The sequence below is a fragment of the Mesoplodon densirostris genome, chromosome 7 (assembly GCF_025265405.1).
Source record: "Mesoplodon densirostris isolate mMesDen1 chromosome 7, mMesDen1 primary haplotype, whole genome shotgun sequence".
In the NCBI taxonomy this organism is placed as follows: domain Eukaryota; kingdom Metazoa; phylum Chordata; class Mammalia; order Artiodactyla; family Ziphiidae; genus Mesoplodon; species Mesoplodon densirostris.
Window position 1 is genome coordinate 67446877 of NC_082667.1, and position 14964 is coordinate 67461840.

The 14964-nt window shown below is 38.6% G+C and overlaps 1 protein-coding gene across 2 annotated transcripts in view; it reads left to right on the forward strand.

Annotated features, from left to right (window-relative positions):
• The first annotated feature begins 438 nt into the window (after positions 1 to 438).
• Positions 439 to 14964, forward strand: part of USP47 (ubiquitin specific peptidase 47) — a 129553-nt gene continuing 115027 nt past the window's right edge. For both annotated transcript variants that reach the window (XM_060102928.1, XM_060102929.1), the window contains exon 1: positions 439 to 698. In XM_060102928.1, the coding sequence (XP_059958911.1) occupies positions 660 to 698 (39 nt within the window). In that variant the 5' untranslated portion in view covers positions 439 to 659. The remainder of the gene's footprint in view (positions 699 to 14964) is intronic.

The window sequence follows — 14964 nt, forward strand, 5'->3', positions numbered from 1 at the left end:
CATGTCTGAGTGCAGAGGCCGGGGGTGGGGGTGGGGTGGGGGGGGTGGTCTGTGAAGAGGGGATGAGTTCAGGTGCTTTTCTAACGGGGAGGGAGGGCAGTGTTGGTAGTAGGGCCGGAGGAGCGGCTTTAGGCTCGAGTCTCTTCCTGGTGGGCAGGGAGTCCGAAGAGCCCAGGAAGGCATGTTGGACCCTAAGGCCTGGTCCTTTCCCTGACGGCAGAGGGAATCCCGAGATGGACAGTCCAGAAACCCCCTCCGAAAAGCATTTTCTTGGCCGCTCAACTAATTTTATACATCCCGAGGCTAAAAGCTGAGGTAATTAGACGCGAGCGACAGCTGTCTCGGCACCTTGGGCGCCAGGCACCTGGCTTGGAGCCCGACGGCCCGAATTCTCGCGAGAACGGCAGCCGCCATTTTTCCATTGATTGCGGCGGGCTGGGGGAGGGGCCGACGACGAAGGCGGCTGCGGCGGCGACGACGGCGGAGCCTTGGGTCGGTGTCTGCGCGCTGGTGTCTGAGGCCCAGGCTGAGGCCTCTTCGGTAGCCCGAGCGCAAGCGGTGGAGAGGATGACGGCCGCTGCCGTTTTCTCCTGAGCTAGAGCCGCCGCTACCCTCCCCCTCCCCCGGCAGGGCGGAGAGGAGCGGCCGGAGTCTGAGCGATGGTGCCCGGCGAGGAGAACCAACTGGTCCCGAAGGAGGTGAGGGGCCAGCGGAGGAGGCTAGGCCCGAGGCCTGCGGCCGCTCTAGGCAGCGCAGGCCGGGGCGAGGGGCCGGCTGCGGGCCCAGCTCGTGGGCCGGCCCGCCTGTGGGGGAAGGAGGTGTTGGGGGTGCATGGTGGGTGCGGCGAGCAATTGGGAGACCCGACTGGGTCTAGGGGGCCGGGGAGCGGAGACCTCTCCCCTTGGGTTTGTGGGGCTGGACAAATAAAGGAGCTGACTGGAAGGAATCGGGTCCTGCTTTGGGGGAGAAGGTGGCTTCTCAAGTAGTTATTTAACGCGTTGAGCCGAGGTAGAGAGGTGATTTCAAAGAAAACATTCTGCAACACTGGCTGACGGGCACGACAGGGTGACGGTGCTGCTTCTGGTTTTGACAGTGGCAGTGTATAGCTTTCAGGGCTTGTGAAATCTACACCCAACTTGAGCGTTGTGGGAGGGCAGTTAACTGCTACGACTTTTTTGAACAACTGTTTCTTACTTGGTAGTACTATGGGTCTGCCTAAATGGGGCCTCCCAATGATCGATGAAAAGTAGTAAATGTGACTTCCACGCAAAGGTAAGAGATAGCGAAGCATTACCATATGGAGAGCTGAATTACTTTTTGTAGTTGGGCTGTGTACGCCAGTTTGGGTGACTTCTTAAATTCTTAAAAGCAAGTGATATGAGAAGGCTTGACTTCTTGGCTTCTCTTGAATAGTAGGAGAGGATTAATGGTAGAATCCAGCACTGGCCAGGGAATTTCAACATATTAATAGTATCTCTGTTGGCTTTATAAATATCTACAGGGTATCCAAACGTGTATTTTTAACTGGTTGATCATCAGGCGAATGCTTTGGATTTTTAGTTCTCATATACCTTAAATAGAGGCAAGTGTCCGTTGAAATTAGCTGTGTTGGATCTTGATGTTTTTGAGTGATGTTCTTAAAAATTCTTAATTCTTTTTTTTTTTTTTTTTTTTTTTTTGCCTTTTTTGGTTGCTTTGTAGCAATTTGTTGCTACTTGACCAAGCTCCGACACTGGAAAAGTGTTATTGGAGTTGTGTATGTATGATATGAATATTTTCCCAACATTATCAGATGATTGTTTTGCAAGGATAGTTTTTTTTAAACTAAGTTATCATGTGTCAGTATTTATTCATCAAGCACCACCAACTCTGCAAAGCAGATAAACAGAGGAATTAATCAGAATTCTTGCCGTGGGAGCTTTTAAGGCTACTAAGGAAGGTAACACTAGTATTCATTGAACTCCAAGTAAGGACTAGGTACTTTTCTACAAAGGTAACTCTCATGCAGGGATGGAAGTGATAGGTGCGATGAGAGATATAAAAATGAATTTTCTTTTAGAGCTACATAGTGCTGGTTTTCATTCCTATGAAAAGCAAAGTTCTTTCTTAATTTTATTTTATTTTAATTAATTAATTTATGGCTGCATTGGGTCAGGCTTTCTCTAGTTGTGGTGAGCGGGGGCTACTCTTCCTTGTGATGCGCGAGCTTCTCATTGTGGTGGCTTCTCTTGTTGCCTAGGCGCGCGGGCTCTAGAGCGCGGGCTCAGTAGTTGTGGCTCGCGGCCTCTAGAGCGCAGGCTCAGTAGTTGTGGCGCACGGGCTTAGTTGCTCTGTGGCATGTGGGATCTTCCAGGACCAGGGCTCAAACCCATGTCCCCTGCATTGGCAGGCGGATTCTTAACCACTGCGCCACTAGGGAAGTCCCCTTTCTTAATTTTTTGACCATTAGAAAATATAATATAGGTGGAACTTTGCTTTAAGAAAGCCCAATATTAGGTTTATTTCCCTAATAATTTGATTTATAGAAAACATGGTATAAATAAACACTTTCACAGGAACATACCTGCAATGCTGCTTTTACCTTTTGGATTTTAAAGATTAAACGCCTCTCCTTTAAGACTAACTCCCTTACCTGAGGCTTCAAACTCATCCTGACTTCCAACATTTTTTTTTTTCCCCTTACTCTTTCTGGACCACATGCCTTTACTTTCTGTTCCCTAGACTCATCTTCAGTCTTTTCTTTTTCCCTGACTCCTTTTTTGATTCCTGGAAACATGCACAGTACTCTCAAATCTCAAAAGTCTGTCACTTTTTTAGTTAGCTAAGTAATACATTCTTTTTTGATGGCCATACTTCTCTTCTTGAATTCTTCTTGCCTGCTTCTCTTCCTTGAATTTTCTTTTGCATTTGATACTTTAAAAAAATTCCTTGAGTTTAGTAATACTGTACTTTGGGGCCTTTTCCCCCTGCCTGTTTGTCCTATCTGACCACTCATTTAGTCAATGTCTTTCTCTTTTTTTCTGTGTCCTTAATTATCACTTTCGTCTCATCTTCGTCATCACCTGTCTGGTCTTTTTAAGTAGGAGTAGAATTATGTAGTGCTAAAGCTGAGAGAACACATAGTGATCATTTAGTAACTTATACCCGTTCACTTCTATAGATGAGGAAATGAGGGCCAGAAGATTGAAAGTGACTTGTTCAGGGTCACATAATGAGGAAATAAATGACAGAGCTAGGACTAGAACTCACATCTCTTTGATTATACTCTGTTTTACACATCCCTTCATGGAACCTAGAGGCTCCGTAAAAGTAGTTTGTAACTCTCTAAGTCCATTTACTATGTGAAAATAAATTACAGAATTTTAAAATGTCTTACTTCTGTTCTACTGGCTTATTACCAACAATTTGACGGGCTTTTCTTTTTTAGAGAACCTCTGACACTTACTAGATTTAGATATTGGTTAAATGTGTACATCCATGTGTGTGCAGTTGTTGAACGAATAATATGTTATTCTGGTCCCTGAAGCTCAAGGACAAATGTACCTTAGAGGACTGCTGAAGAAGGTAGCTTAGTGTCATGCAGGGCTTGGCCAAATAGTCCCTGGGCCAAATTCAGCCCACAGCCTGTTTTGTTTGGCCCATGAGTTAAGAATGATTTTTACATTTTCAAATTGTTGAAAAAAATCAAAATAATAAAAATAATCTGTGACACATGGAAGTATATGAAATTTAGATTTCAGTATTCATAAATAAAGTTTTATTGGAACACATTGATGCCCATTTATTTACTATTATCTATGGCTGTAGCAGAATTGAGTAGTTGATACAGATGCTGTATGCAGGATAAATTTGAAACTATTTAGCTTGGTGTTCAATGCCTAGTACACTTTGATTCTGGCCACAGTCTGCCCTTTCAGCTTATCTCTTCTTCCTCAAAACAAGTTTTTAATGCAGCCAAACAGGTTTTTCTCTAACTTGCTTTTCACTTCTGTTTGTGCTGCCTCTTCTTTCCTACTTCTGCCCACTGATTCAGAACATTCATACACATCTTTCCCTCAGTACCTCATATCTCATTTATTCTAAAAAGCCTTTTCTGACCGTTTAACCTTAAGGATTTCTCCTTCTTAGAAGACTTTTATATATGAATAGAATTCATTTGGCAATTAATAAATAGTGCTTTGTGACATCTATTATGGTCTCAGACTGTATTTTATTATTATTCATTATGGATTTCTTGACAGCAGAGATCTTTGTGTGTGTGTGTCTCTTTCTCTCTCTCTCTTTTTTTTTTTTTGGTATGTATTATAGGTCTAAGACAGTGTCCTTTCTGAAGGACACTGATCTTCAGTAATATTCATTGATATGGTTACAGGGTTGCAAGGAAACTTAGAGTTCTAACCAATTTCCCCTGCTTGGATATTTTCCACAACATCCTTGGCAAACTGTTTTCCAGCCTTTGCTTGAATACCTTCATGACATCTCTGGTAACATCTTTGTCTTAGAAGAGATCTGTTGTTTTAAGTTTTTGAGTTGAGAGAAGTCTAGATCTCTGTAGCTGCCATCTTTTGAAAGTTGCCTCTGAACAACAGAGAAATCTTAAATCATTTTGCATAGGACAGCTTTTTCTCATTGTTGAAGAGGGGGGAGGGGAGGAGGACTGAGCATCCTCAGTTCTTTGTTTCTCAGTTGCTTTCTTTTAGACATAATCCAGTTTTTAATATTTCTCCTAATTGTTGTACCCAGGGGAGAGCAAAGTGAGTGTGGTCTATTCTTTGTGGTAAACAACAAAGCACTTCACCTCACTTTTTCACTCTACTATATGTCTTTGAATTGTTTTATATTGATGTTGACTTTGAGATCTCTTTTAATGTCATTCCACTTTCATTTATTGCATCATTGTTTCTATTATTCTGTTTCCTTATAAGGATTTGTGACATTAATATTTGTCGTGTACTCACTGTACATTACTGTACGCTGCCATATAGGGAATATTTAGATAAAATGATTTTTTCCTCAAATATTTTATAGTATAATTAAGGATAAAAGTACATATTACTAATAGTTTTAAAATAATACTTTCACTGCAATACTTAAAGTGCATCCAAGGAGTATATAAATGTCGAAAGGATAGAAAAATGAAAGAAAAAGAATATGTAGTTCCATATCTCAGTGTATTTTTTTCTGCCTCTCTTTTCCATATAATAAACACTACTTCTGTCTGGAACTAATGATAATAATAACCAAAATTTATTGAGCATTTATTATATGTCACATACTGTTGTATGTGCTTTGTGTGTATTAACTCATTTGAACTTCACAATGACCTCATAACTATATCAGGGCCGTTGATATTGAGAGCCCTCAAAACATTAAAACAACTTGTTTTTCATCTCTATTGTCTGTTTTTTTTTAAAAAAATAAATTCAATTAATAAATATTATGGAACATGTCAAATGAGTATTCTTTTAATTTGTATGGCTTCAACGTTTGATTGTAATTTACACATTTATATCTACAGCCCTGACCTCTCTTCTAGTTTCGGATTTCCACCTGCATACTGGATATCTCTACTTGGTTGTACTCTGGGACCTACAGATTAAATATGTGTAATATCAACCTCATTTCTCTTTCCTCTCTTCTCATGTCCTCCGCCCAGCATAGTTCTTTCTTTGTATTCTCTTGTTCAGTTAGTGTCATCATCATCTGTTTATTTGCTTAAGTTGGAACGTTTTTTTGACTCCTCCTTTTTCCTTTTTTTCATATATAGTTAAATCGTCACTTGAAAAATATCTCTTGTATCCTCACCTTTCTCTTCGTGGCTCTGCCTCTATTTTCTCATTCAAATGTAGCCCTTTTAAATGGTCTGTGTTCTTCTAGGCTCTTTTCTTTCATAACTATCCTCACCACAACAGCCATTACTTTCTAAAACACATGACATTATGACTTACCTGTTTTAAAGTTTATAATTATTACCCTCTGATTGCAAATTGAATACTAGGTAATATTAATAAATACTATGCACCAGACACTGTGCTAAACAATTTACACACTTACTTAATATCTATAAAGCCCTTTAAGGCATCTCTTATCTTTCATTATGTATTTTATAGATAGATAGAAAGAAAGTAAGGCTTAAAGAGTAAGTAACTTGGGCTTCCCTGGTGGCGCAGTGGTTAAGAATCCGCCTGCCAATGCAGGGGACACGGGTTCGAGCCCTGGTCCAGGAAGATTCCACATGCCGTGGAGCAACTAACCCCATGCGCCACAACTACTGAGCCTGTGCTCTAGAGCCCGCATGCCACAACTACTGAGCCCACGTGCCACAACTACTGAAGCCCACACGCCTGGAGCCCGTGCTCCACAACAAGAGAAGGCACCGCAATGAGAAGCCTGTGCACCGCAACAAAGAGTAGCCCCTGCTCGCCGCAACTAGAGAAAGCCCACACACAGCAATGAAGACCCAATGCAGCCAAAAAAAAAAAAGTAAATTATTCAAAGTTGTGTAGCTGTTTGTTTCTAAGTCATTGTGGCCTTAATCAGTAGGAAAGTCCTTCATAATGTAGCCTCAATTGATTTGTTTTTTAAAATTAATTTTTGTCAAAGTTATACATGCACATATTGAAAAGAGTTGAATAACTCTGCTCTGCAGATTCTCCCTCCCCTTCATTTTGGGCTCTTTGGAGGCAACCACTTGCTACTCATTCTTTTGATATTTATCTCCATATTTCAAAATAGTATGCCTGTAGTTTTCCCTCATGATTTTTTCAGTTGAATGGATTGTCTACGGACTTCCCACAATGGAAGATTCGGTTTACCACTATCCCCAAACACAGACACACTTCTCAATTCTGCCCAATCCTTCCAATATTGTCATATTGCAAGTTGTTTGGATACATCAAGTTTCAAAGTTTATATCAATGTCACTGTATTCATTGTTGAGCCTTATAGTTTATTGTGATGATTTTCCCTTTCTGTACAGTATTTTGTTTTCCATGAGTTAACATTTTCTAAAAATTTGCTTTTGCTTTGTTTTCTATGTATTTATCATTAATTTAACCAAGTGGTTCTCAATTGGGGGCAACCCAGAGGATATTGGCTATGTTGGGTAGGTGAGGGAGGGCAGGAGTGTGCTACTGACATCTAGCGAGCAGAAGCCAGCTATGCTGCCAAGCATCATCCTGCACTGCACTGGACCACCTCCCACAACAAAGAATTATGTGGTCCAAAATGTCAATAAAAACTCTGATTTAGTCCAGACTCTCAAGTATATGAGTTTTCTCCTTATTATATTCAAACTACCAATTTTTTTGATGAATTTCCTTGAATTGCAGCTGCTGTCTTAGATTTGCCTTTATAATCATCTTAGTAGTTTCCGTCAGGTCTCTCTTGTATTAGAGCTCCTAGTTCTGTATCTGATGTCTTCATCTTTCTTTGTGTTCTCATTTTGGAGGACCACTTTCAATAGCTTTCTGGATGGGCTATAATTTTTTCAAGACTTCACATGTCTGAAAATGTTTCTACCCTCTTGCTTTATAGATAGTTTGGCTGGGCAGAGAATTCTTGGTCAGAAATAATTTTCTCTCAGAATTTTGAATACATTGCTCCATTGTCGTATTGTTTTCAGTGTTGCTGTTGAAACATCAGATGCCTAGAAGATTTTTTTTAAATGAATTAATTAATTTTTGGCTGCGCTGGGTCTTCATTGCTGTGTGCGGGCTTTCTCTGGTTGCTGCGAGCAGGGCCTGCTCTTCGTTGCAGTGTGCGGGCTTCTCATTGCCATGGCTTCTCTCTGCCATAGCTTCTCTCGTTTCAGAACACGGGCTCTAGGTGCGCGGGCTCCAGTAGTTGCAGCACGCGGGCTCAGTAGTTGTGACGCACAGGCCTAGTTGCTCCGCGGCATGTGGGATCTTCCCGGACCAGGGATCGAACCCGGGTCCCCTGCGTTGGCAGGCAGATTCTTAACCACTGCACTACCAGGGAAGTCCCTGCCTAGAAGATTTTGAATCTTATTTTTCCTCTCTGGAAGCTTGGAGAACCTTTTCCCCTAGAGTTCTGAAATTCCTGTATTATGTGTACAGGTCTGTTTTTCTCCACTTCTGCTGGGTTCAGGGTAGTCTTATTCAATCTGAAATTTGTCTCATCAGTTCTGGGAAATTTTCTTAAGTCATTTCTTTTGTTTCTTCCCCTTTGTTTTCTCTGTTTTCTCTCTTGAACTCATTTAGATAATGGGTCTACTGTCTTGGTTTCTCTACTTTTCTTCTGTTTACATCTATTTTCCATTTCTTTTCCTTTTTCCTCTGTTTTCTGGGAGATTTTTCTCAATTTTATCTTCTGATTCTTCTACTGAGGTTTTATTTCTGCTATCATGTTTATAATTTCCAAGTACTCTTTTTTTTCTGAAAAAGTTTTAATATATCCTGATATATCCTGTTTTTGATATCCTATTTTTGTTTTATGGATGCAGTGTCTTATCTCTCAGGGAATTATTGATACTTTTCTTCTCTGCATATTCTCTCTTTTCTCCAAATTTCCTTTTTCTGTTTGTTTGCTTTGGGCTTTGTCTTTCATATTAGATGCTTTTTTTAGATGTCTGGTATTCCTTGGAACTCAATGCTTATTTAGAAGAGGGGCCTTAAAAAGCTGAATGGAAGCTCTGCCAGTGGGTAATTATGGTTTTCCCTGTACTTTCGATATGTGTGAATAATTTCCTTGTAGACTCCTAGTGACACGTTTTTCTCTTGTGCTGAATTGATTTCCCAGAAAAGATGTATGATCTTTTGCTTGGAGAGAACAAGCTTGGGAGCTGAGTAGGAAATGGGGTTGTGGGTTTCATCCTAAAGTACATGAATACCCTTTCATTTAATTCTCCAGTTTTCAATGTGGCAGCCCTCAAATTTGATTGCACCTGGCATCCTCTACTCCAGAGAGACCTTGTTTTATGCTCTCCTGAGATTGCTTAGTCTTTTGCCAGGAAGGGTCAAAGAGTAAAAGAGAGAGGATCTGGGAGTTCTGACTGCTTCTTAAGCAGACTTTAATCTCTTATTCTAGCTTGGACTTCACTCTTGCTCCCAGCGTATCTGAAACTGCTAGTTCCTGAGCCTTTTCGGGGTTTTTTTCCCTTTTTTCTTTTTAATTTTTTATAGAAACCTTGAAAAAAGAATACACAGAGTTCCCATATACCTGTCACCAAGCTTCTCCTCATGGTAACATATTTTATAACCATAGAACACTTATCAAAAGTAAGAAATTAACTTTAGTACAATACTATTAACTATACTGCAGAATTTATTCGGATTTGACCAGTTTTCTGCTAATGTTTCTTTTTATTCCAAGATCCAAACTCAGAGTCCCACATTGAATTTTGTTGTCATGTCTCCTTAGTTTCCTCTTATCTGTGACAATTTCTCAGACTTTTCTTCTCTTTCATGACCTTGACATTTTGAACAGCACTAGTCGTTTTTGCAGAATCACCCTCAATTTGGGTTTGTCTGATATTTTCTCATGATTAGATTGAGGTTATTAAAGAGAAGGCTATCACAGAAGTGATATGTCCTTCTCTGTGCATCATTTGGCAGGGGGTGGGGGGTACATGATGCTGATGTGTCCTACTGTGATGTTAACCTTTGATCACTTGGTTCAGGTGATTCTGCTAGGTTTCTCCACTGTAAAGTTACTATTTTCCTCTTTAATAATTACTAACTACTTTGAGACCATGCAGATATCCTGTTTCTGCTTAAACTTCTGCCCATTAGTTTTAGCATCCATTTATGGATCTTGTTACTGTTGCATTCTAATAGTGATTTTCTGCTTCCCTCATTATTTCTACATTTATTAATTGGAATTCTTTTGTGAGGAAGAGTTGTCCCTTTTCCCACATTTATTTACTTAATTATTTATTTATGTCAGTATAGACTTAAGATATTTATTTTATTCTTTGGATTATAACCCCAAACTATTGTTATTTATTTTGTTGCTCAAATTGTTCCAGTCTTGGCCAGGGAGAGTTCTTTCTGGTTGGCATCTGTGCTCATCCTTGCCTTTTGAGCACTTCTGTACTTTGTGGCAATGCTTCAACCCATCTTATACTTGCCCTGCCCCAACCCTGCAATCAACCACTTCTGCAGAGAGTTTAGGGGTCTTTTAGTATAATTGTAAATGTGGTATGTGCTATAAGCCAGGTGTCTTTGTTTTTCATCTAGGCTAATGTAGGTTTCAACCTTCTCAGGTGTAATAGTCACTACCACTTGTTATGCTTTCTAGCTTCTAAAATTGTGTTTCTGGTTTCCTATGGATTTATGCTCTTTAAACAATTTCTTTATTCTTGTTTCAGAGAGATTTTGGGAAGCTTTTGAGCTAAATGCTTGTATTCAATCTGTCCTCTTTGACCAGAAATCCTTAATGTTTTTGTTATCTCCTGCCCCAAGCCAATTTTGTTTTAGCCACATTCAACCACATTAGTTGCTGTTCCCTGATGTGCTGTATGCTTTTGTGTGTCACTTGCCCTGAGTGAATAATATGAAATATTTTTTAATATCTGCTTTTTAGGGAGTTTTAAATGGGTGAACTTTGATTTTACATGAAAACTATTTAAGTACTTTCTTAAGTACATTTTTAGGATTCTTGCCTCTTATTTTCCATTTTTTGGATTAGTCACATAAATGTTTTGTGTCTTAGTACCAAATATTGTAAATTTTTTGCCAAAATGGAGGGGAGAGGCTTAGTGCATTTCCAGAATACTAACATACCATCACCATCATAGCCCAAGTTGAAAGAAAAGATTGTATTGAAAATAGGGTGTTGTGTAGCACAGGGAACTCTGCCCAATATCATGTAACAACCTAAATGGGAAAAGAATTTGAAAAAGAATAGATGCATGTATATGTATAACAGAATCACTTTGCTGTACACCTGAAACTATCACAACATTGTTAATCAACTGTACTCCAATATAAAATAAAAAGTTAAAAAATAAAATAAAAAATTGCCAAAAAAAAGAAAAAGAAAGGGGGTTGTGAAAAACATAGTATTAAATATACATTCAAATACCTATTGTAAATTTAGGTTCCAGAAGACATCGACTTTAAAAACTCGATTCATTGGTATTAAGGACCTTATTCAGTTCAGACAACATGATAGGTGACATGATATTCAGAGGCATATTCTTCTATGAGGCTTATTACATGGATTCTAAAGTGTTCTGTCCATGTATTGCTGCTTAGAATCTACTTTTGTACAAACATTCTCCACTGTAAAAAACTCTTTGGCAAAATAATTGTGACTAGCAGCGATGGCAAATGATTGGCAAAAATAATGTGCTCTTTCACATCAAGATTCTTAAAGAATGTATTTTTCCTGAGCCTGCTTTTCTGTCAGTATAATGGAAGAAGGGATGGTTATAGGTGTAGTGTAAGTGAACAGATGTCTCCTCTCTGCTCTACTGAATACTTCTGTTTACTTTGTCTCAAGGTGTGGGAGCAATAGTAATTGCCCTATGCTTTTGTTTAATGGAACTAAACTGAACCAAGCATACCTAAAGTAGCCATGGACAGGAACATTTTCATTGACATAAAACTGTTGCTGCAATCCACTGTCGAGAGTGTTGAGAGATTACTGTTTACCGAGATATATGTCTTGAATTTGTTTTTTGTTGTTGTTTGTTTTGTTTGTTTTTGGCCATGCTGCACCGATTGTGGATCTTAGTTCCCCCACCAGGGATTGAAAGTAGGCCCTGGCAGTGGGAACACTAAGTCCTAACCACTGGACTGCCAGGGAATTCCCAATATGTTTATTTATTTATTTGTTTGTTTGTTTGTTTTGGCCATGCCATGCAGCTGTATTGAATTTTTTATGTTTTTAAAAAGCAAGCTTTTAAAATCCTACCCAACCAGCAAAATCTAGCCCTTCTTACTACTATAAGAAACCTTTCCTGATTCTCCTCTTTCACCCTGATAGCATTTTTCTAACCCTGAAATCCCATAACATTGTAGCTTTTGACATTTGAAAAATTATAAGTTAATACTTTTATTATTTGTGTTAATACCTTTATTAGAAGCTCTTCAAAGTCAGGACACAACAGTCAGAGTGCCTGGGTTCAAGTACCAGTTTTGTGACCTTGGGCAAGTTATTTAACCTACCATTACCTAAGTTAAATGAGGGTACTAGTAACTACCTCCTAGGGTTGTTGGGAACAGTTAATGAGTTAATACATACGAAGTGTCTTCCACTTACTAAGCACTCTTATAAATGTTATCTGTCATAATAAGTGTTACTACCTTCATTACTGTTACTACCTTCATCCTGTATTCTCCCTAGGGGCCAGCATAATGTACTGTACATTGTTGTTGTCCAATATATATTGATTAAATAAAAATGAAGTCATATTTTAGTTATTAAATATGCTTAGTTGTTTGAAGTCAGGTATCTGATATGACCTGTCAGCATAAATCCTAAATGATTGTTAGATTTGACAGGCTCTTTTATATTAACAGGTAAGACCTGTTTTTACTACTTTTTGATAGTTGAAACATGTGACAAAGTACAAATGAAACTTTTTAGTCTAATGAGATCCTAAGAAAAATCGGTTTAGTATATATAGATATTTGTTGAAATAACTTACTAGATTAACAAGTTATTTGTTTATAAGTTTCTGTGTGAAATGTTATTTTAAAGCAGGATTCATGTTAAGAATAGTTTGTTTCCGGGAGAGCTTTATGTGTTTGATAATTCTGATTTTCAAAAACTCTAAACAGTTGACATGGATAGAAGAACCAATTAACCTGTCTATTTTTGTCAGTTGTATTACTGATTGTGCTTTAGATTTGATGCTGTGTAATTGACTGCTGTAAGACTTGCAGAGTCATTCAAATATTAGCAGAAATATAGTGGCTTTCCAGTAGAGAAAAATTAAGGGCTAAGTGACATAATTTAAAAAAATGATCTGGAATTTAAATCTTTCTGTATACAGTGAGTCCAGTACTTTTGGTTTAGCTTTAGGAAAACCATGAACCTCTGGTTCATTTATCACCTAAGTGAAATTTTCTAGTATAACCAAAGCATTGTAGTTTGACTATAAATACCTTTCTTGTTTCAAATGATATTACCTATTTTTATTTCATCTTAAATATGCTTTAATTATTCTTAATGTAGATTTCCATAGCTCTGGATGCTGTCAAATTCATTCAGTTAAGCATTGAGTTAGTAGCTGCCAAGAACCAGAGAATCAAAGATGAATAAGGAATGTGACCTAGTTCTAGATGCTAGTCTAGCCTGGGAGACAAAAATTTGTAATGAGGCAAATGCATAATTTGGTAATAAAGTGGAACCATAGAGGAGGGAGCTACCAGGTTTATCTAGGGGATCCTGTGAGAATGTAACACTTAAATTAGGTCACAAAGGATGACTTGACTGCCAAGTAAAGAAGGAAGTAAGAACTTTTAGTTAGGAGAAATGGCATTTAAAACACACAAGTCTGTAATGCATTTTAAAAGTGGCAGAAAGTTTGGCGTAAATGCATGGGGTGCCTGGGGTTGAGTGAGAGAAGATAGTTCTGACAGATTGTGTTTAAAATTCTGAAGGCTTTGTATACCTAAAAGGAATTTAGGTTTTTATTGTGCAGACATTAGTGGGCAGGAAACGTTTTTTTGGCAGAAAAAGTTAACAGATTTGTTTATAATTGTTACAAATTCAGTGAAACTTGTTCGCTGAAACATTGTTTACTTGCATGAATGTTTTATATCACTGCATTAGTATTAAACATTTACACACAAACGAAAATGGGGCAAGGCGGAATTTGCTATAATACCGATTCTCTCACCTGCTTTTTTTTTTTCATTTGCAGTCATATAATTAGGTATTTTTTTGTTTGTTTGTTCTTTTAAGAATAAAATGTTTCCCTTCATAATGCATCTTAAGTGTATTCTCCACATTTGAGTCATCCTGGCAGGATATCCTTTGGCATAATTGTTACATAGTTGATATGGATAACACACAGGTAGGTATCTTCAAATAGGCTAACTAGATAGGCCTCATTTGCCTCCAGAAATGTGCCAGTAGCTGCACTTTGGTAGTGTAGATCTGGTTTGAAGTGCTGAACACTTGCAAGTGAGAAGTTCAGTGTACTTCAGGGACAGCTGCAGTATGAGGCTTGTAAAAATGTGGTTTCTTCACCTTTTCAGTGTAAGACATATTCTTGTGAGTGACTTTTGTAGCTGGTTGCTTTCTTGAGTGCTTTACCACTAACTGTTTACAGGCATTTGTCTTGGTAGGAGCCATAGCATAGAGAACTCCCTGTTTATACCCCCCTTCTTTTCGGCAGCTCAACAGGCTAGAAGTGGCACTGGTGCTAGAGTGATGACTGGTGGCGGCTGCAGCAGCAGCAGCAGCAACTGAGAACACCGCAAGGAGTGTTAATAGGGGATTAATGAAATCTTCCCAAGGATTTCCCCAGTGCTCCAAATTCAATTGACTTTAATATTTTACTGAGAGGAGCTCTTGATTACAACCCCAGTTCCGGGTTGCATTAGAAAGTAGAATTTTTGTATGACTTACCTGGTAAAAGATACGTATTGCTTTAATAAATACATCAATACATAAACTATCTATGAATTCATATACATTTCTTCCATTTTATAGATATAAAATGTCTACCTTTTTATGTGTTTAGGTATTTTAATTTTGTTGCCTTTAATTATACGTACACCAAGTTGTATAATTTATTACTTTATTTATAGCACTTTGTGGTAATGAAAGGGAATTGGTGAAAAATTAGATACCTAACAATGAAGTCTCTTAGTAAAAGACATCTAAGGGATTTCCCTGGCGGCCCAGAGGTTAAGACTTTGCCTTCCAGTGCAGGGGTTGATGGTTCGATCCTTAGTCGGGGAGCTAAGATCGCACATGCCTCATGGCCAAAAAACCAAAGCATAAAAACAGAAGCAATATTGTAACAAATTCAGTAAAGACTTT